This window comes from Schistocerca gregaria, chromosome 1 (assembly GCF_023897955.1).
Source record: "Schistocerca gregaria isolate iqSchGreg1 chromosome 1, iqSchGreg1.2, whole genome shotgun sequence".
Taxonomy (NCBI): domain Eukaryota; kingdom Metazoa; phylum Arthropoda; class Insecta; order Orthoptera; family Acrididae; genus Schistocerca; species Schistocerca gregaria.
The window spans coordinates 314,171,189-314,191,891 of NC_064920.1; the positions used below are offsets into that span (position 1 = coordinate 314,171,189).

At 41.1% G+C, this 20,703-nt stretch overlaps 1 protein-coding gene across 1 annotated transcript in view; it reads right to left on the reverse strand.

Moving 5' to 3' along the window:
* Nucleotides 1-4,194: 4,194 nt before the first annotated feature.
* The window catches only part of LOC126343303 (uncharacterized), a 78,034-nt gene continuing 61,525 nt past the window's right edge, over nt 4,195-20,703 (reverse strand). The window contains exon 7 of the mRNA XM_050001928.1: nt 4,195-7,528. Within this exon, the coding sequence (XP_049857885.1) occupies nt 7,446-7,528 (83 nt within the window). The 3' untranslated portion in view covers nt 4,195-7,445. The remainder of the gene's footprint in view (nt 7,529-20,703) is intronic.

Consider the following 20,703-nt stretch of genomic DNA (forward strand, 5'->3'; position numbering starts at 1 on the left):
ATGTGGATGACTCAATCTTTACTTCAATGACAGGGAAATGGCTTTTTGAATATCTGGTTTATCATGCAAAAGAGTGTCTCGGATGTCGTCAATAGTAATAACGTTTTCGTGAACAACATTACGTGTGATAAAAGCAGTGCTTACGTTGTTGGAAGATGCAACCTGTACTGTATCTAGTCAAATTCTTTTTAACGTGCTGTTATTTGCGGGAGGATGCTGTGGCATTTCAACTATTTGTACTGTTCTGCTATTTCGTCCTGACGGATTAGGTTCATTCATGATAATCTGTTGTTGCGGATGATTCTACTGCTGGGAAGACCTAATGTTATGAAATGTACGCTGAAAACTGTGCTCTTTACTTTTATGTCTGTCATAATAATCATTGCTATACGGCGCTCTGAGATAGGAATTGAAAGATGTGTTTTCTGTACGTACTGATTTCTTTGTTGCGGTGCGTTACTATTTGGTGGAGCCGACGCTATACGTGTAGGCGGCGAAACATTAAAGCTTGGTTGACCTTGCGCATTGCATTGTTGGTTAGGTATGCTAACCGAATGGTTTTGTTGATGTTGTGGGGAAAAGCCTCTATTGTTGCCAAACTGTCTTTGCTGTTTTTGATAATTATGAGGATACTAATAATTAAAATTTTGTCTGTTATTGAAGTTCTGGTGGTTGTCATTCCCGAACCGTCTATAACCTTTGCTATTAAAATAGCATGGCTGATCGCAATTGCCGTATGCTTGTTGGCCTTGGTTATGATGTGAAAAATTTTTGTTTATGAAGGAACAGTTTGATTGCTGAACTTCCAAAAGCTGTAACAGATCTCTAAATGCCGAAATATTTTCTTTCTGCTGTCCTGTTAAAAATGATACTCTTTAACGATCGTGCTAATTTAGAAATACATAGTTGGATAAGTGGCTGATTCACTGTATGGCTCACTTAAGTATTGGTTTTGGACCATGTGTTCAAAAAATTGCGTGACAGTGGGAAAATTTGAGTTCTCATAATTCGAGAAGCTAATTAATTGATCCTTGATTCCGCGCTGTGTCGTCTTCGACCAATACGCTGACAGAAAAGCATTCTGAAATTCTTCTACCGAATAACATTGTCTCGCAATTGGTCTCACACGAGTTGACGGTCCGCCTTCCAAAAAACTGCAAATAAATTCAAGTTTATGTGTTACGGGGCAAGTTGGTGGAAATGCAACACTAAATTGTTGTATCCAATCCAAAGGGTGAATCTGTGTTCTGTCATTTTTAAATACCTTAAATTTCCTAACGGGTAGAAAGTGCTTGTAATCAAAATTATCGTCTCTGTATGTCTGAGCACGTTCAGGATTGTATGATAATCTGTTTGTCTGAGACTGTTCCGAATCTAAGCCACATACTCTCTGTAAATTACCTAAGCTATACTGGCTGTACAAGTGTAACAAATGTTAAGAATGTGGCATATGCGGTGACGTGTTAGAGGCTGAAACATTTTTCATTTCTGTCACTTCTTGCTGTAAAGACGACACTTTTCTGCTCAATGTATTATTGGACGAACTTATCTCACTGATTGTCTGCTGTAAATTTTGGAATTCGGGTGTTTGATTGAAAGAAATTGGTGACGTATCGTCTGATTTGGTATCATTGTTATTTTCGATAATGTCAATACCACTGGCCAGTTCATCACATTTTTCAGTCAGTGATTTTACCTGATCGTCGTTTTTAGTGTCACAAACATTAATTTGTTTTTGGATTTTACGGGTGGTTTTGTTCAATTTCTTAACGTCTGCTTTAATAGCATCGGGATCCTGTATTTATTCCACTTGTTCAAGTTTTGCTGGTCACTCTCTGAAAGACTACCGTGTGTGTGTCTGATTTTGTTTTAAGATCAGAGATTTCATCCTGCAATTCTGTATCCAGCTGTTTGATAGTATTGATTTCGTCTGATACTGTAGCAATGTTGTTGTCTACGTATGTTTTTGCTTTCGCAAATAACTTACGCTTATCTTCCTGTCTCTGTACAGTAATTGTTTCCATGACTTGTTTCTTTACTTTGTTCTGTTCCTGTATAAATTTATGGTAACGCGTTTCACTGTTTTGTAGGTGGTGATTAAAACGTTCGTAAATTTGGCTGTTTTGTTGTTCAAATTTCTTGTCAACTTTCGCTTCCAGTGTGCGTGAAAGTTTTGCTGACATTAATTTAAACTCGTCGCGTAACTGTGTTGCGTTTTCAGAACATTGTTTAGCGACTGCACTAATTTCATCTCTAAGTAATTTTGTTGTAGCTGCATGTGTATTACTTAATTCTTGTGCAACGGATCTAATTTCTTCACTACTGTTCCTAGCACAATCCTTAATTTCCTCACGTAACTATTCTTTGGTATCATGACATTGCATGGCAAAAGCTGTAATCTGTTCACTAAGATGTTTGTAACTGGTGTCTTGTTTATCATTAAGTTGTTTGAAATTGTTGTCTTGTTTTTCATTCGACTGTTTGAGATTTTCATTAAGTTGTTGTTTGACATTCTCATTATTTTCATTAAGTTGTTGTTTGAGATTTTCATTAAGTTGTAGCAATCATGCCATAACTTGATCCATGCCAAAATTAGCTGCTGTATTCTCTGTGCTGTGTGATGGTGTATCTGCATGTGTCATGTTTTGTGTAACCACTTGGTCGTTGTCTGATACACACAAAGGTTTGCCAATCGGATGTGCACTATTGGTCACTACATCGGAATCAAATAAATCTGACATATTTTGAGTACATTGTTCACCTTCATTAGAAACAATTATCTGTTCGCTATGCATATTTTGCAAATCAGACGTGTCAAACTGGACAGCGTTCATTGTAACGGAACGTGCCGCGTCATCAATTGTTACATTTACTGTGGACATAATTGAATTTGTTTGCTCATCATTAGGATCAAAATCATTACTAGTGATCGGCACGCACTGATTATCTATAAGTAGGGGATTATCACTATTACACTGAGTGTCGGTAGTATTATCGGTCAAATTATTAGAGTCGGCTTTTTCACTCATTGCACATCGCGATGTACTGTTAGCAGTTTTTCGCGGCATTTTAACAAATCAAAGTTAAGCACAAAATCAAACAAAGACAAAGCAAAAATGGAACAAATACAATTACAACACAGAGCAATAAATTGCCGATAATCTATGAAAGAAAGAGTGACAATTCAGAAAATGCATTGCGCCAGATGCAAACTCCATTTAACATTAAGTAAATAAGAGCAGATATATAACAGACTGCTTCTCAGAAATTCACAAAAATACGATCCTGGCCGGTTGTCGACAAGTGTAACCTCCCCACAAAATAAATTCCGTAAACTACCAATAATAAAATGTGACTAATCACACAATAAAAAAATGCGACTCACTTATAACCTTTCAATAACTGACTGTGAATTTACACTGGTAAATTTTGGACGTCAACAGTGCTGCGTCATGGCCTGAAAATTCATTCTGAATACACTGAAAAATCTTACCTCAATTAGGTCGCCGGATAAAGCGTATATATCTGCTCCTATAAGAAATTTTTCTGGCGCAGCTCAGTGCAATGCTGGCCGATAGATTTGTGAAGTATAAAAGGAAACAACTGATTTTTCTTTTCAATAATCGCGATGACCAAGGATTGGAGAAATTAGTAAATTCTTAAAATTGAAATGAATGATTGTCAAAAGTTACTTTTTATGAGAAAGATTATTATTAAGAGTTTTTTTTTAAACATTTACATAAGACTTGATATAACAATACTACACATGCGCGAGGCTGCTTTTACCTTATACCACAACGCTCAGCCAACACGATACACCAGACTGCCTGCTAGCAGCTACTACTACTACTACTACTGCTACACAGTTTCTACTGCAGTCAACACTGCTCTTTGGTCTGAAATTCTCTTATAGCATACATATCGCAGGCAGCGCGTGAGCAATCCATCGAAATTACATCTGCTCGAGTGCGCTAGCAACAAACGCTGTAATCATGGACCTCTTACAACGTGCCATCTGCCAGAGTCGTACCAGCAGTCCCATATCACTGCAACTGCACACGCCGCACACGATCCACAGCCTCCACCAGCTTCAACAGTAAATAAACAATTTTTTCATCCTTCAGTTGAAAGGTACTTTTTACTAGTTTACCTTGGTTTCGATTCCAGTAATGGAATCTTCTTCAGAACAAAAAATTAAATTATTTTCAGAGCCAAACACTGGCCACATGCCGCTCTCGTGTGGTCCTTATATCTGGCCGGCGTAGCTCGGTCTACGTTCGCCTTAATGGTTTTAATTTTGACAGACATAATCTTATGATTATGCGTCTTTATTGTTTTAATTTTTAATCTGTGACATGGCCATTACTGGAATCAAAACCTAGGTAAACGAGTAAAAATTACCTTGCAACTGAAGGCTGAAAAAAAGGTTTATTTTCTGTACATTTCACGGTTGCTGTACGCGCTGCATTATGTTAAAGATTTGTATACTTGAACAGTTCCCTGCTGAAATGCAGGGTCCATGGATTCATGAAGTTGTCTCCATACCCGTACACATACACCCGCTCGATACAATTTGAAACGAGACTCGTCCGTCTAGTGAATATGTTTACAGTCATCAACAGTCCAATGTCGGTGTTGACGGGCTCAGTCGAGGCGTAAAGCTTCCCCTATTGCAGAGTTAAAACTAAGGTTACACACATAATGACGATTTTCAACTCCATGTTCCACGGTAGTTTGAGTAGAAACCGTTGTACTTTGCAGCCAGTAGTCAGTTGCAATATCCGACATATATATCACTTGTGTTCAACCATTGCTTCTATTCTGACTTCTAACAGGGCTCTCTATTATCGTAAGAGCAACATCTCCGAAAGGATGTGGCGGAGATAATGATTTCACCATAACGCAAGAGGACATATGAAAATGTGAATCGTCTTACGCAGCGTATCAAATAATTTTAACAATTGTGACTGAATGAACGTGAAAGAATTTACTGTCATATAGATCTGTAGACGAACGCTGAAGGGAACCGAAAACTGCTTTCGTGTCGCTGGTACTCTCCTTTCTACTGAGATATCCCCGTAGGGGCTTCAGCAGTTCTGAAGATTACGTTAAATGCTGGAGAGAACACAGCTTTATGGTGTCGTTTGGTGACTTTTTACCCAGTCTTAATTGTTTTTCTAGGCTTATTTTTCAGGTGCATAACGTGTTCCTGGCCAGATTATACTACTCGCAGAGATTGGACATCATTAGATGCCGCGTTTATTTCTGTTGCAACATGTTACAACAGGGCGCTATTACGCAGTCTACAGGTCGTCAGACGGCCTTCGTGAGTCAGGAGATGTCCCGCCTAGGTCCACGTGGGAATTAGGATTGGAGAACGATCTAGCTGGTTCATTAGAGATCGAGCGGCCTTGGCTACCCACTTAAACGGTTCACACAAGTTCCCTGTTAGTGACGAGCATCTACTGCGTAGGAAGTATATTCTTTGTTTCTTTGTTAGCTCTTTCGCGGAACAAATCACGTCCGCCGAGGCGAAGATACTACCTCGGCATGGGTGGACTGCAACTGGCTACTGCAAATAGATATAATTAAAGACGACTAGATTTACTGCTGCAGTGGATTGCTACACACTTTCAATTACACGTGAAAGAGATAAATACAGTCATCAACATCGAACTTGATCGTTTTCTGTAGCTGTACAAATTGATGTTCATCGAAATGAGGGCACACTTTATTTACATTTTACGGACATATTGGATCTGTTACTATACGTTACATGCCTTTAACATATAAGCAGTAGTCTAAATTGTAACTGATTGAAGCAGTGTGTCAGTTCTCCATTGTCATGGAATGCTGCAGAATGTTTTAAATATACGAGGTGCATTCTAGTTCTAAGGCCTCCGATTTTTTTCTCCGGACTGGAAAGAGATAGAAACATGCGCATTGTTTTAAAATGAGGCCGCGTTCATTGTCAATACTTCACAGAGATGGTAGCACCGTATGGCAGATGGAATTTTACCGCCAGCGGCGAGAATGAGAACTGTTTTAAATACTTAAAATGGCGACGTTTTCATTACTTGAACAGCGTGCAAATCATTCGTTTTCTGAATTTGCGTGGTGTGAAACCAATTGAAATTCATCGACAGTTGAAGGAGACATGTAGTGATGGAGTTATGGATGTGTCGAAAGTGCGTTCGTGGGTGCGACAGTTTAATGAAGGCAGAACATCGTGTGACAACAAACCGAAACAACCTCGGGCACGCACAAGCCGATCAGACGACATGGCCGAGAAAGTGGAGAGAATTGTTTTGGGGAACCGCCGAATGACTGTTGAACACATCGCCTCCAGAGTTTGCATTTCTGTGGGCTCTGTGCACACAATCCTTCATGACGACCTGAAAATGCGAAAACTGTCATCCAGGTGGGTGCCACGAATGCTGACGGACGACCACATGGCTGCCCGTGTGGCATGTTGCCAAGCAATGTTGACGCGCAACGACAGCATGAATGTGACTTTCTTTTCGTCGGTTGTGACAATGGATGAGACGTGGATGCCATTTTTCAATCCAGAAACAAAGCGCCAGTCAGCGCAATGGAAGCACACAGATTCACAGCCACCAAAAAAAATTTGGGTAACCGCCAGTGCTGAAAAGATGATGGTTTCCATGTTCTGGGACAGCGAGGGCGTAATCCTTACCCATTGCGTTCCAAAGGGCACTACGGTAACAGGTGCATCCTACGAAAATGTTTTGAAGAACAAATTCCTTCCTGCACTGCAACAAGAACGTCCGGGAAGGGGTGCGCATGTGCTGTTTCACCAAGACAACGCACCCGCACATCGAGCTAACGTTACGCAACAGTTTCTTCGTGATAACAACTTTGAAGTGATTCCTCATGCTCCCTACTCACCTGACCTGGCTCCTAGTGACTTTTGGCTTTTTCCAACAATGAAAGACTCTCTCCGTGGCCGCACATTCACCAGCCGTGGTGCTATTGCCTCAGCGATTTTCCAGTGGTCAAAACAGACTCCTAAAGAAGCCTTCGCCGCTGCCATGGAATCATGGTGTCAGCGTTGAGAAAAATGTGTACGTCTGCGGGGCGATTACGTCGAGAAGTAACGCCAGTTTCATAGATTTCGGGTGAGTAGTTAATTAGGAAAAAATCGGAGGCCTTCGAACTTGAATGCACCTCGTAAATATAAATCAAGGTGCATGAAATAAATTATCGTTTTTAATAACTGTTCAGTTGTTTTTTAATTTCATACCTCATGAATTTATTGAGAATAAATACAAATGCGTTATGAAACACACACACACACACACACACACACACACACACACACACAGGAAAACACTTGCGTGCAACCCAGTTTATGCGGTTGTATTTGGACAGGGAGGAGGACCAGCAGTGATGGCTTCGGCGCCATCGGAGGGAGAAGTCAGCCGTCACACGTCTTCAGGCGGCGGTTCGTTTCCCGCAATTATTCGGTAGAAACTGTACACCACGAGCAGGAAGTAAATGTCCAGACCTGAAAACATAGTGAAGTGTAAGGATGAAAAATTAGTTTGTTAATATTATAGTACTTTATATTGCAATGTTGTGGGGTACGTTGATTGTGTCGACTGCGTGAGTTCTGTTAAGAGCAATGTGTGACTCAGTCGTTTCCTGTCGCACAGACATCCACTTAATTAAATGCAGGTTGCAAAAGAATCCATCCATTGTATTCATTAAACAAAAGCTGTAAACGGTGCAGAGCATAAAGTTTTAACCAGATGACATGTATCTGCATCAGAGTTAATCTACCTTTAAGTTTCTAGCAAAAAGAAAAATATTCAGAATACCGATAATTAAGAAGTACATTTACCTTCACTTGTCTGTATCTATAATTCAGTAGACTGATGAACAGAGGTGTCTCTAGTGATCGAGCCGCACGAAATCCGCGAAAAAGTTTCAGATACCAAAACTGTAATGTTGTGGATCAGCTGGCGAAACTTGGTATGGGTGTATAGAGAGTGAAGCAATTAATTTGTCTAGCAAGCAAATAACCATATCATACAGAACGCAACAGGAAACATGGCAATCCACCATACCAACGAGTTGTGAGATTTTGGGCAGGATCAGACGCATCAAGAACTGGCAGTCCGTCAGTAAGTTGGCCAGGCACTTGAAATGTGCTGCACTTAGTAAAAGGCTTATGTGTATGGCACACAGCTAGAGAAAAAAATAATATAAGTGTGCATGTCAAGTTCTTGTCTTCAATGCCAGAGTTGTGCGGGGCCTGACTCACTAATCATAGAAATTGAAGGTAGAAGGGAGAGAAAGGAAGGAAGAGGGAAGAAAATACCCATATCAGTTGCATTGGGACTTTATGCAGAATCAGAAATGTGAGGCAGAGCGGGATTAGAACGCGCTGTCTCCCACTTCCTAGGCAGTTGCGTTAAACTGTGCGTCAAGCGGACAAAGTGATCATTGCCTCTGCAAAGAATATCTCTGCACGCCTCTCGTCCGACCCACACTCCCACCTAGCGCCACAAATACGCAATCCCAATCCATGTCCTCAATGCTCGCTACTTTGAGACTGCTGCAGGAGGTCGAACGTTATTGTGGATCCCCAATGAAGGTGGTGAATTCTTTGCCCATCGAGGCGAATCAGTTATACGAATGGGCGCTGCCGGTTCTTCGAACATCAGAAATTCATATAACTGACTCACAAAGTCGCTTATTTATTCATTCTGTGCATTTGTGGTACGGAGAATCTGCATATAGATGGAGAGAATGTTTGAGAGTCTCCTAGTATGGAAATAAGTTTAATTACTTGTGGATATGCTTTACGTTGTACACTTCATCAATGCATATGAAATTATGGCAATACCTGGAACGAATACATAAACTGGTTTACTTCTTACAGAATAAGCATGTACCTATTTTTCTCAAGTCTTCTGTCTTGTGACTAGTTTAAAGCAGGCTGTCACGATTTTCTGATCTGTGCTAAAATTTTCATCTCGGGGTAGCATTTGGATCACACAACCTCAATTATTTGCTGGGTGTATGCAGATCTCTGCCTACCCTATGTGTTTCATCCTCTGCTACTACCTCTAGTACCGTAGAGGTTATTCACCGATGTCTTAACACATGTCCTATTAACCTGTCACTTCTTCTTGTCAGTGATTTCCACATGTTCCTTTTGCAACATCCCCTTAGAAAAATTTATGAATGACTGTGCTGATAAACCTCTTACATTATTTGCTTTTCAAACAGCTGAGCAAAAATCAACGTACTCAAACATTACTCTCTTTATTTATTCTGATCACCACTAAACTGACACACAATGTTTTTAGCGCAACGCAGTCTGACTTTCAATAATCCCTACAAAAGAATGGCCCTGACTAACATTAACCTATATCTTTCACAAATCACTTACCTCACAAAAATCTTCGTTACTCGAACTACTGCAATACAGCGAGCGCCACAACTGCCAGCTAAATAAAAGATTCAAACTACTGAAGGCACTAACTACTGATAGGCATAGTTAGCAAATGAAAGATTTTGATAAAGAACAAACAATGTATTTACCTTAATTGTGTTCAAACGTCATAATATATGTATATTAGTTCCTGACGTCCAGTCTTACAAATGTAATGTCTCTGATGGACACACGTCCAGATCATCCGCTCTCAAAACTCCGCCATCTCTCTCGCCACATCCATCACTGCTGTCGGCTCACCTCCAACTGCGCAACGCTACGCTCTGTTACCAGCCAACTGCCCACTACAATAGAGAATGTTTCAACAATGATAACCAGCCACTGACTGTACACAGCACATCCAGTGATTTTCATACAGAGCGCTACGTGGCGTTACCGATAGAAAAACCTAAACAGCCTACTAACACCTACTAACACTTTATTCACTAATTCTGCAGAAAACTTAGTCATTCAGCATCTTATCAGTCCATCCCGTCTTCAACGTTCTTCTGTATCACCACACCTCAAACGCATCAATTCAGTTATTTTACCGTTTTCCCATTGTCCATCATTCTCTATATTATATTGCTGTTTTCCAAATTGACATTCTGATAAATTTCTTCCTCGCGTTAAACCTGTAATTGATGCTAGTACACCTATTTTGAACAGGAATGCCGTCTTTAACCGTGCTGTCTGCTTTTTATGATCTTCTTGCACCGTCCATCGAGGGTTTTTTGCTATCTAGGTAGCAGAATTCCTTAACTTTATCCGCTTCACGATCCTCAATCTTCACCTCATTTCTCACTGTTCTCATTTCTTCGATTTGCTCTCAATCCATATTCTACACTCATTAGACTGTTTATACCATTGAACAGACATTGTAATTCTTCTTTGCTTTTAATGAGGACAGCAATGTCACCATGTTATCATTGATAACCTTTCGCCCTGCATTTTTATCCTGTGCTTGAAAGTTTCTTTCATTTCTGTTATTGCTTCTTCGATGTATAGACAGAACAATAGTGACGAAAGCCTGTGTGTCTGTCTAACACCTTTTTTAATCCTAGCCCTTCGTTCTTCGTCTCCCACTCTTATTATCCTTTTGTGATGGAATAATAAGCGTACATGCTGCATATCATCCGTCTCTCCCTATAATTTAATACTATTTTTCTCAAAATTTCAAACATCTTGAAGACTTTTGTATAACGGAACGTTGTTTCTAGGTCGACAAATCCTATGAACGCGTCCTGACTTTTCTATAAGCCTTACTTCTATTATCATGTACAACATCAGCTCTACCTCTGTGGTTCATTTACCTTGCTTAAGCCAAACTGGTTGACGTCTAACAGATACTCAGGTTTCTGTTAGGTTCTTCTGTTTATTGTTCTTGCCAGCAGTTTTGCTGTAGGAGCTGGTTATGCGATAGTTCTCGCACTTACTTGCCCTTGCTATCTTCAAAACTGGCTTTCTCGAAAGCCTGATGGTACACCGCTAATCATAGATTATACACAGTAACCTGAATAATCGTTTAGTTACCACTTCCCTCAATGATCTTAGGAAATCTGATACAACGGAAAAATTTGGAAATTTGTGGTAAGGCCTTATGGGACCAAACTGCTGAGGTCATCTGTCCCTAAGCCTACACACTACTTAATCTAACTTAAACTTCCTTATGCTATGGACAACCCACACACCCATGCGCGAGGGAGGAATCGAGACTCCTACGGGGGGAGCGACACGTACCGTGAAAACGCGCCTCAGACCGCACGCCTACTCATTGCGGCGATGCAGTGTTATCTGTCCCTTTTGTCTTATTCAGCTCAAAGCTTCCGCAGCTGTTGTAAATTAGACTCTAATACTAGATCCGTTGTGTCCTCCATATCAACTCCAATTTCTTTTTTTTATCAGTTAGACAAGCCCTCCCATTCACAAACGCCTTCAATTTACTTTTTCCACCTAACCGTACTCCTCTCTTTCCTTAACAGTGAATTGCTATTGACACTCTTAATGTTACCACTCTTGCTTATAGCTTCACCTAAGGTTGTTTCGATTTTTCTATGTGCTGAATCTGTCATTGTTTCTCAGATTTTATCAGACTTTTTCTGCAGCCATTTCACCTTGGCTGCCCTGCGCTTTCTATTTATATCATTTCTAAGTGATTTATATTCCATTATTCTTGCCTTTCCCGAAACCTTATTGTATTTACTTCCTTCGATGATTAATTGAAGTATTCCTTTTGTTATCCAAGGTGTCTTCGCAGTTACATTCGTTGTATCTATGTCTGAAGGTCGCAAAACTGTGAATACCCTTTCCGGAGAAATCCACTTCACTTCAGCCGAACTGCCCACTCTGATATTACTTATGGCAATATTCACAGCTTTAGAGAATTTCGAATGTATCTTGTCACCTGGGCAGCCCTTAAATCCAAAATCTGATTTCAGAATAGCTGCGTGCCCAGGATGTAATCCAGCTTGAACCTTCCCTTGTCTCCTGGTATTTCGAAGTACACCTCAGTCTCTTGTGATTCCTTAACAGAATATTCACAGTTACCATCTGAAATTTATTGTAGTACTGAGTTAGTCTTTCACTTCTCCTATTCTTATTGCCAAGCCCGTACTATCCCGTAAACTTTCCTTTGTTCCTTTCCCTGCAAACGCTCGAGTCCCACACGAGTGCCACATGTTCACCTCCCTTTACATAATAAGTTATCCTTTGCATACTTCTGTATATTTTATGTATCTCTTCATCTTCTGATAGTGACACCGGCAAGTATACATGAAATATCCTTGTCGGAGATGGTTTGTTGTCGAATCTGATGAGAACAACTCCATTATTGAACTGTTTGCAGTATCACACTCTCTCTTCTACCTTACTTTTCATAACGAATCCTACGCCCGTTATACCATTTTCTGCTGCTATTGACGTTACCCTGTATTCCTCTGACCAGAAATCTTTACTTTCTTTTCATTTCACTTCTGTGACTCCAAAAAGGCCTATACTGACAGTTTGAATTCCAGTTTCCAGTTTTTGTACCTTTTCTGCTTCGTTTACCTTTCTGACATTCCATGCTCTGACGCTTAAAAGGTTATCTGTTCCTTGGCTATTGTATATTTTTCTCATGTTCACCTCCCCCTTGGCACTCAGTTCACTCCCGGAGATCCGAATGCGGGACTATTTCAGAATTTTTGGCCAATGGAGAGATCATCATGACATTATCTTCAGTTACAAGCCACGCGTGCCGTGGATGCAGAGCATGTATTTTTACTGCATTGGTTTCAATTGTCTTCTGCATCTTAATGCCGTTGATCAGTATTGATTCATCCGCCTTCGAGCAGCAGTTTCCAATCTCAACTGCAAGGGGCTACCCTCAACCTCTGTCCACTCCCATTACTCTCTGAAAAGTCTACGGCTGCCGTTAATGATGATTTTTTATTCAAATATTTATATACTGGCTGGCTTCGAAGCAGGAACGTAGAATATTTTTTTACTTGTGAGAGACGCCACCCCTAGACCACATTTATCAAAGTAGGCATCGAATATGTGGAATATAAGTAAGTGTATATATTTACTTTTACTTCGTGAAAACTGAGGACGTCTTTTCCCCTCTCTCATCAATAGCGCTGCGTCATTATCCTCCAGTAACTTTGCCTTCTATTCTTCCGTCAATTACAGCATTGCAGTTCAAGCTGAGAAGATGTCGAAGTGGCGAGGCGACACACGAACTTAACAGTAGAATTAAGTCACGGTAAGAGAAAAATTACGAAGTTAGATATGGATTTAATCACGTCAAGACGTACCCAAGGGAACATATAAATTCGCTTGATAATTTTGTAATTTAATAGGTTTACAGAATTGTTAGAAAGAAACACGTAATAGCACACCAGAGTTGAAATATGTCACTATCGAACCCCTATATAAGAAAGGTGACGGGAATAATTTAAATAATTATAGCCCATTTTCCTTAATGACGTATTTTTCCAAAATATTCGAGGAAGTAATGTGCTCTAGAGTAGTAACACTCTTTTTCTGTGAGTCATCACTGTTCTAACTGGTTTGACGGGTGCGCAGTGAGTTTTTCTCTTGTGCCAATCTTTTCATCTCAAAGAAACACTTGCAACCTACTGTAAGTCCTCATCTGACCCAATTATGCAGAAAAATTACTTATTCTACCACAGTTTAGATGACGGAATGGTTAGTTGACTGAAAATATGTTGATACGTTTATTCATCACATATTACATGTCTTAAATAACGAAATATTGTCCACTGGTATCTTTTATGATTTACCAAGGGTGCGTGCTTAAAGGAACACGTCACATTCTTAGAAAACTTTTAATTATTGTATGGAACTGACGGGTTTCCAAAAGAACCGCTTTGAATTATATTAAAGAAAAACAGCGCAAGAAGTGTTGAATAACTCAAACAATAAAACTTCAAAAATGGCTCTGAGCACTATGGGACTTAACATCTGTGGTCATCAGTCCCCTAGAACTTAGAACTACTTAAACCTAAATAACCTAAGGACATCACACACATCCATGCCCGAGGCAGGATTCGAACCTGCGACCGTAGCGGTAACGCGGTTCTAGACAAAAACGCCTAGAACCGCACGGCCACACCGGCCGGCAATGAAACTTCCTGGCAGGTTAAAACTGTATACCACATCGAGACTCGAGCTAGGGACCTTTGCGTGGCAGAACTGGAGCTGTGACGACGGGTCCTCAGTCGTGCTTGCATAACTCAGTCAGTAAATCACTTGCCCGCAAAAGGCAAAGGTCCCGAGCTCGCATCTCGATCCGGTACAGTTTTAACTTTTGAGGAAGCTTCACATCAGCACACACTCCGCTGCAGTGTGAAAATTTCATTCTGGAAATTTAAACAATGCTGGAAGGAGAGAAAAGTTTGATGACTCGGCGCAAATGATGAAGAGAGGTTCACAGGTTTCTGTTTGGATCCACTTCTATTCCAGATGTCTATCTTTAACTTAAGATAGCCTATTTGAAACGAGCATAATTTGTACTCTTCTTTTTGCAAATTCAGAGAGTATTATAATTCATCAAAATAGAGGGAAAGTAAGTAAAGAAATTGTTAACAATATTTTTCAAACAATTAGTAAGTGCTACTCTAAAATGAGTGGCTCCTGAAGATGGCAGCAGCCTTTCCAGTAGTTACAGGGGCAAGAGTCGGGCCTTGTACCATCAACGAAAATAGTATAGCTGTGCTGGTACTGTGACCGAGCTGAAAGCTTGGGGAAACTGGAGCTGTAATTTTTTCTGAGGGTATGCAGCTCTACTGTATGGTTCAATGATGTTGGCATCCTCTTGAGTAAAATATTACGGAGGTAAAATAAAATTCGGATCTTTGGACGGGAATACTCAGAAACATGTCGATACCAGGAGAAATAAAACTCACATTCCACGGATCGGAGAGAGGAATGTACATCCCTTAACTGAGCAGTTACGCTAGAAAATTTAAAAGGGAAAATGGGAATTAGTGAGGTTCAGTGGTAAGAGAACAGAATTTTTGGTCAGATGAATACAGGACTATAAGTAAAAAATCACATAGAGTCGATGTAGGAGTAGGTTTAATAATGGATAATAAAATAGAAATGCGGTCAATCTACTATTAAAAGCATAGTGAATGCATTATCCTAGCCAAGACAGACCCAAAGAGAACACCCACCACAGTAGAACAAATTTATATTCTAACTAGCTCCACTTATCGCCGGCCGCGGTGGTCTCGCGGTTAAGGCGCTCAGTCCGGAACCGCGTGACTGCTACGGTCGCAGGTTCGAATCCTGCCTCGGGCATGGATGTGTGTGATGTCCTTAGGTTAGTTAGGTTTAAGTAGTTCTAAGTTCTGGGGGACTGACGACCACAGATGTTAAATCCCATAGTGCTCAGAGCCATTTCCACTTATCATGAAGAGACTGCAGAAATGAATGATGAGATAAAAGAAGTTATTCATATAGTTAAGGGAGACGAAACTTTAATTGTGAGAGGGGACTAGAATTGGACAGTAGGAAAAGCAAGAGAAGGAAAAAGTTTAGATGAGTATGGGCTGGAGAAAGGAAAGGGAGAGTAAGCCACATGGTAGAATGTAGCACATAGCATAATTTAATCATCGCTAGCACTTGGTTCAAGAATGATGAAAGAAAACTGGATACGTGGAGGAGACCTGGAGACACCAGAAGGTTTCAGACATATATAGTTAGAAAGAGATTTTGGAATCTGATTTTAAATTGTAACAAATTTCCAATGTCAGATGGAGTCTCTGACCACAATTTCTTGGTTACGAGTCGTAGAGTGCAAAAAAAGGTAGGAAATTATGGATATGGGACCTTGATAATTTGAAAGAACCATACTGTTGTGAGAGTTTCAGAGGGAGAATTAGGCAACGATTAACTAGAACAGGGAAAAGGAGTGCAGTAGAAGAGAAGGCAGTAGCAGAAATCATCGGATAACGTAGCAGGTATTGAATTCAACTGATGAAAGGAAAAATTGTAAAAATGCGTTAAATGAAGCAGGCGAAAGAGAATACAAACGTCTCAAAAATGAGCTTGACAGAAAGTGTGAAGTGGCTAAGCAGGATTGGCTAGAGGACAAATGTAAGGACTTAGAAGCGTATTTCGCTACGGGAAAGACAGATACCGCCTACAGGAAAATTAAAGACGCCTTTGGAGAAAATAGAAGGAGCTGTATGAATATCAAGAGCTCAGATGGAAAACCAGCGTTAAGCATAGAAGGTATAGCTGAAAGGTGGGAGAATTATATGGAGGCTCTATACAAGAGACATGAACATGGAGCCAGAGAAATGGAAGAGGACGGTGTATACATAAAATTTAGGAGTGCATAGACTTGTTATATACTCGATTATTAAAGTTAATACAATATAACTAATGATAAAATTGGAAGTAACTTATTATTCAGCTACATGAGTGGAATATTGTATGAAATAAAAAGTAAATGAGAATTTCATCCTTTCAGAAGTTGGGAGGTTGTCCTTGTCCTGTGAATCGAAACAACAAATTTTTTCGTGTAATGGAACCATACTATAGATTAGCACAAATAAATGCTTAACCTTGAAAAAAGAGAACCATCCTAATGAGGATGAATTAACACGTCTCTACCTGTCACCCCAGAACGGCAGATTAGAAGATACATCTTTCCCCGTCACCACACAAAAATAATTCTGAGTATGAACGTGCCACTGTATTCTTTGTTTTGGAACAATTAATACTCCATTACCTTCCCTCAATATCTCTGAGAATGCTGGAAATTTGCTTGCAAGGTGTATTACAAAACAACGCTGGTCAGTATTTTAGATATGAACCGTACCGAATTAGATGGTTTTCCACATTACACTGTTCGGTATTAAAATTGCAACACCATTAAAACGGTATCCAACACACAGCATATAGGCAAGGAGTGCAGAACTACATGAATGTATAAGTAACTCAACCGTAAGAAGTTGGTAGGAGTAATGTCATCTATATCCTGTACACAGGGTGAATCACCTAACACTTGCACTGGAAATATGTCGGAAGTGGAAGGCGTTATCGATATGCGGACTTCACAGATTGGAATGGTAGGCAGAGGCGCGCGTTTGTAGTTCATACGCAAAGTGTAATCCGTTTCGAAGGTGTGTTTATTTACAGAAGTGGCAAATATGTCAATGGAGCAATACCTATTGACAGTATCACAATCAAAGTAGAGTAAATTAGAATGTGAATGGTGTCTTCAGCAGGAAACTGGTGCAAGTAATTTACGAGATATCGCAGTCTGAACATTTTAAACAGCGACAGTCGTTTGTTCCCTGTTGTGGCACAAACAAATGTGAATTAGACATGGGTGCGTATGTGCCATTCTACACTGATGTCAGTACGAAGCCGGAGGTGTCGTGTCGTTAAATGGAACATTGCCTGGGACAAATGAAAGACAAACAAAGGTGAATTAAATTCTTCTGTGGCGCCTGGAACCTAAATAACCAATGTACTCTCAAAGCCCGTGCTCAAATTGGCCACCGCCAGGATCATTATTTGCTTGCAGTCTGCCAGTCCGCCACGTGAGAACTTCTGCACACGTCTCAGCATTGCAGGGGAAACTACAGAGCAGGCAGCAGTAATACGCCGTTTCGTATCATCTGGTGTCATTTGATGTCCTTGCAGATAGTATCTTTCAGCTTCCCCCACAGAAAAAAATCCAATGGTCTGGGGAAAAGGCAGGCTAAGGAACAGGTCCTCTTAGTCCAGTCCATCGATTTGGGACACGCAGTCGTAATTCGTGCACTATCTGCCACAGCTTCCTCCTGCTTTCATGGGGATCGTCTTCTAACATCTGTGGAAGATCGTCGTTTAGGAGGTTGAGATACTTCTGCTAATTCATTGTTCCCTCTACGAGTAACAGGCCTATGAGGTCATAGGCCACCAGACATTTTAAACTACATGGTCGCTGACTTCCACCTGACGAAGGTAACGAGGACTGTCAACGGATCAGTAGTACATGTTTCTTCACTTTATTTGGCCATGACTGGTAAATGTTTCTTCATCTGTAAACAAGATATATGACACGTCCAGAGTATCTCGTCTTAAAACCCATATATAAAAGGTCTCACGACTTGCATAAGCAGCACTTGATCGAGAGAGATGCGATAGACATGGAACTTAAGACGATGGAGAATGTGTAGTATACTTGCCTGATTCATGCCGCTCCATCGTGCGATTGAACGGAAACTAACTTGCGGATTTACTGCTGCAGCAGCAAGAACATTAATTTGAGCCTTCCAGTCACACGTTTCCTTCTGCTACACATTTTAGGCTTTATTCCATATAATTGTTTGAAGAGGTTCGCAAATAACTTTCGCTGTTGTTGACGTCTATTAGGATATCATTCAGCGTACAGGGTACACGAAAGAACGGCCATATACCATGGGCATATCCGCTTTTCCCGCATAGGGAAATATGAACTTCCAATGCACGTTCTACTGCGTGCTCTATTACACAATAACTGACAGGACCGTCGTAATGCAATCGCGGCGTACACACAGCGCAAGGTGGACAAACATAACGTAAATTGCCTATTGGCTTCTGTCTCGGGTTCTTCGGCCGACGTTCATCTAATGATTTTACTGACGTTTCGCCAGCACGAGTGGCTGGCATTGTCAAAACTTCACCCTCCATTGCTGTCGAAACGTCAGTAAAATCATTAGATGAACGTCGGCCGAAGAACCCGAGACAGAAGCCAATAGGAAGTTTGTCAACACGTGGCCACGAAAGCATTAACAATTTTCTAAACATAACTTAGTCACGTAGCGCCTAAGAAATAGGAAGGAACAAACAGCTGTCAGAGTTTACTATGTTCGCAATACGACAACTTACAAACTACTTGCACTATATTGCTGCAGTAAACACCGCTGACATTCTCATTTACACTACTTTTAGGATTTTACTGTCATTAGGCATTTCCACATTTAAAAGTTTGTAACAACTGTAATAATTCCATTAACATCTATAAATCTGTGGGTTGGCTGCAAATACGCGCCTTTGACTAAAATTCACTTCTGTGGATACCGAGTGTCGACAGCGTCTTCCATGATCGAAATATTTGCGGAGCAAGTGGAAGATGATTCGCCCTGTGCAGCAACTCGTGAGCCACGTGTGCTGGATACGTGCACTCTGAGGCTTGACGTCTCTCGGCTTTGCTCTGTGCTTCTCGGAAGAAGTCGATACAGTGCAAAATTTTATTTGGTACTGCCGTGTAGCATTTTCCAGTCGGTACAACGCTCTTCAGTTTTGCAGACTGGAGATGTCAGCGTTGTTTTTCCTTTGCTATTTGTTCGTGTTATGAAGGATGCTCATAGGTCCAGTGGCTGTTTCCAGAAACAGAGGCAGTCTAGCGATCTATCGTCACACACCATTAAGACTGAATGGGTACGTCAGAAGAGAAGGATAACAATTGTCAGTATATGTTATGCAGTCAAGTATTGTAGATTTGCTGTGAAACGACGTTACAATACCCTGCAGAAAGAGTTAAAATATTTAGCTGACAGTGAACGAGCAAAACATTACAACATCGCTAGAAGGGATTCATTGTTATGTTCATCAGGAAGTACTTAACGCTAAATTTGCAGGCATGGAGCACGTAAAGAAATACACTAAGTGATCAAAAGTATCTGGACACTTGACCGAAAATGACTTACAAGTTCGTGGCACCCTCCAGCAATAATGATGGAAGCCAATATGGTGTTGGCCCACCCTTAGCCTTGATGATAGCTTCCACTCTCGCAGGCATACGTTCAATCAGTGCTGGAAGGTTTCTTGGGGAATGGCAGCCCATTCTTCACGAAGTGCTGCACTGAGGAGAGGTATCGACGTCGGTCGGTGAGGCCTGGCACAAAGTCAGCGTTCCTAAACATCCCAATAGTGTTCTACAGGATTCAGGTCAGGACTCTGCGCAGGCCAGTCCATTACAGGGATGTTATTGTCATGTAACCACTCCGCCGCAGGCCGTGCATCATGAGCAGGTGCTCGATGATGTTGAAAGATGCAGAAGCCATCCCCGAATTGCTCTTCAACAGAGGGAAGCAAGAAGGTGCTTAAAACCTCAATGTAAGACTGTGCTGTGAGAGTGTTACTCAAAACAACAAGGAGTGCAACCCCCTCCATGAAAAACACGACAACACCCCTACACCACCGCCTCCGAATTTTACTGTTGGCACTACACACGCTGGCAGATGACGTTCACCGGGCATTCGCCATACTCACACCCTGCCATCTGATGCCCACATTGTGTACCGTGATTCGTCATTCCTCACAACGCTTTTCCACTGTTCAATGCTTACGCTCCTTCCACCAAGCAAGGCGTCGTTTGGCATTTACCGGTGTGATGTGTGGCGTATGAGCAGCTGCTCGACCATGAAATCAAAGTTTTCTCACCTCCCGCCTAACTGTCATAGTTCTTGCAGTGGATCCTGATGCAGTCTGGAATTCCTGTGTGATGGTCTGGAGAGATGACTGCCTATTACACATTACGACCATCTTAAACAGTCGGCGCTCTCTGTCAGTCAACAGACGAGGTCGGCCTGTACACTTTTGTGCAGTACGTGTACCTTCATGTTTCCACTTCACTATAACATCGGAAACAGGGGACCTAGGGATGTTAAGGACCGTGCAAATCGCGTACAGGCGTATGACGCAAGTGACATCCAATCACCTGACCACGTTCGAAATCTTTGTATTCGGCGGAG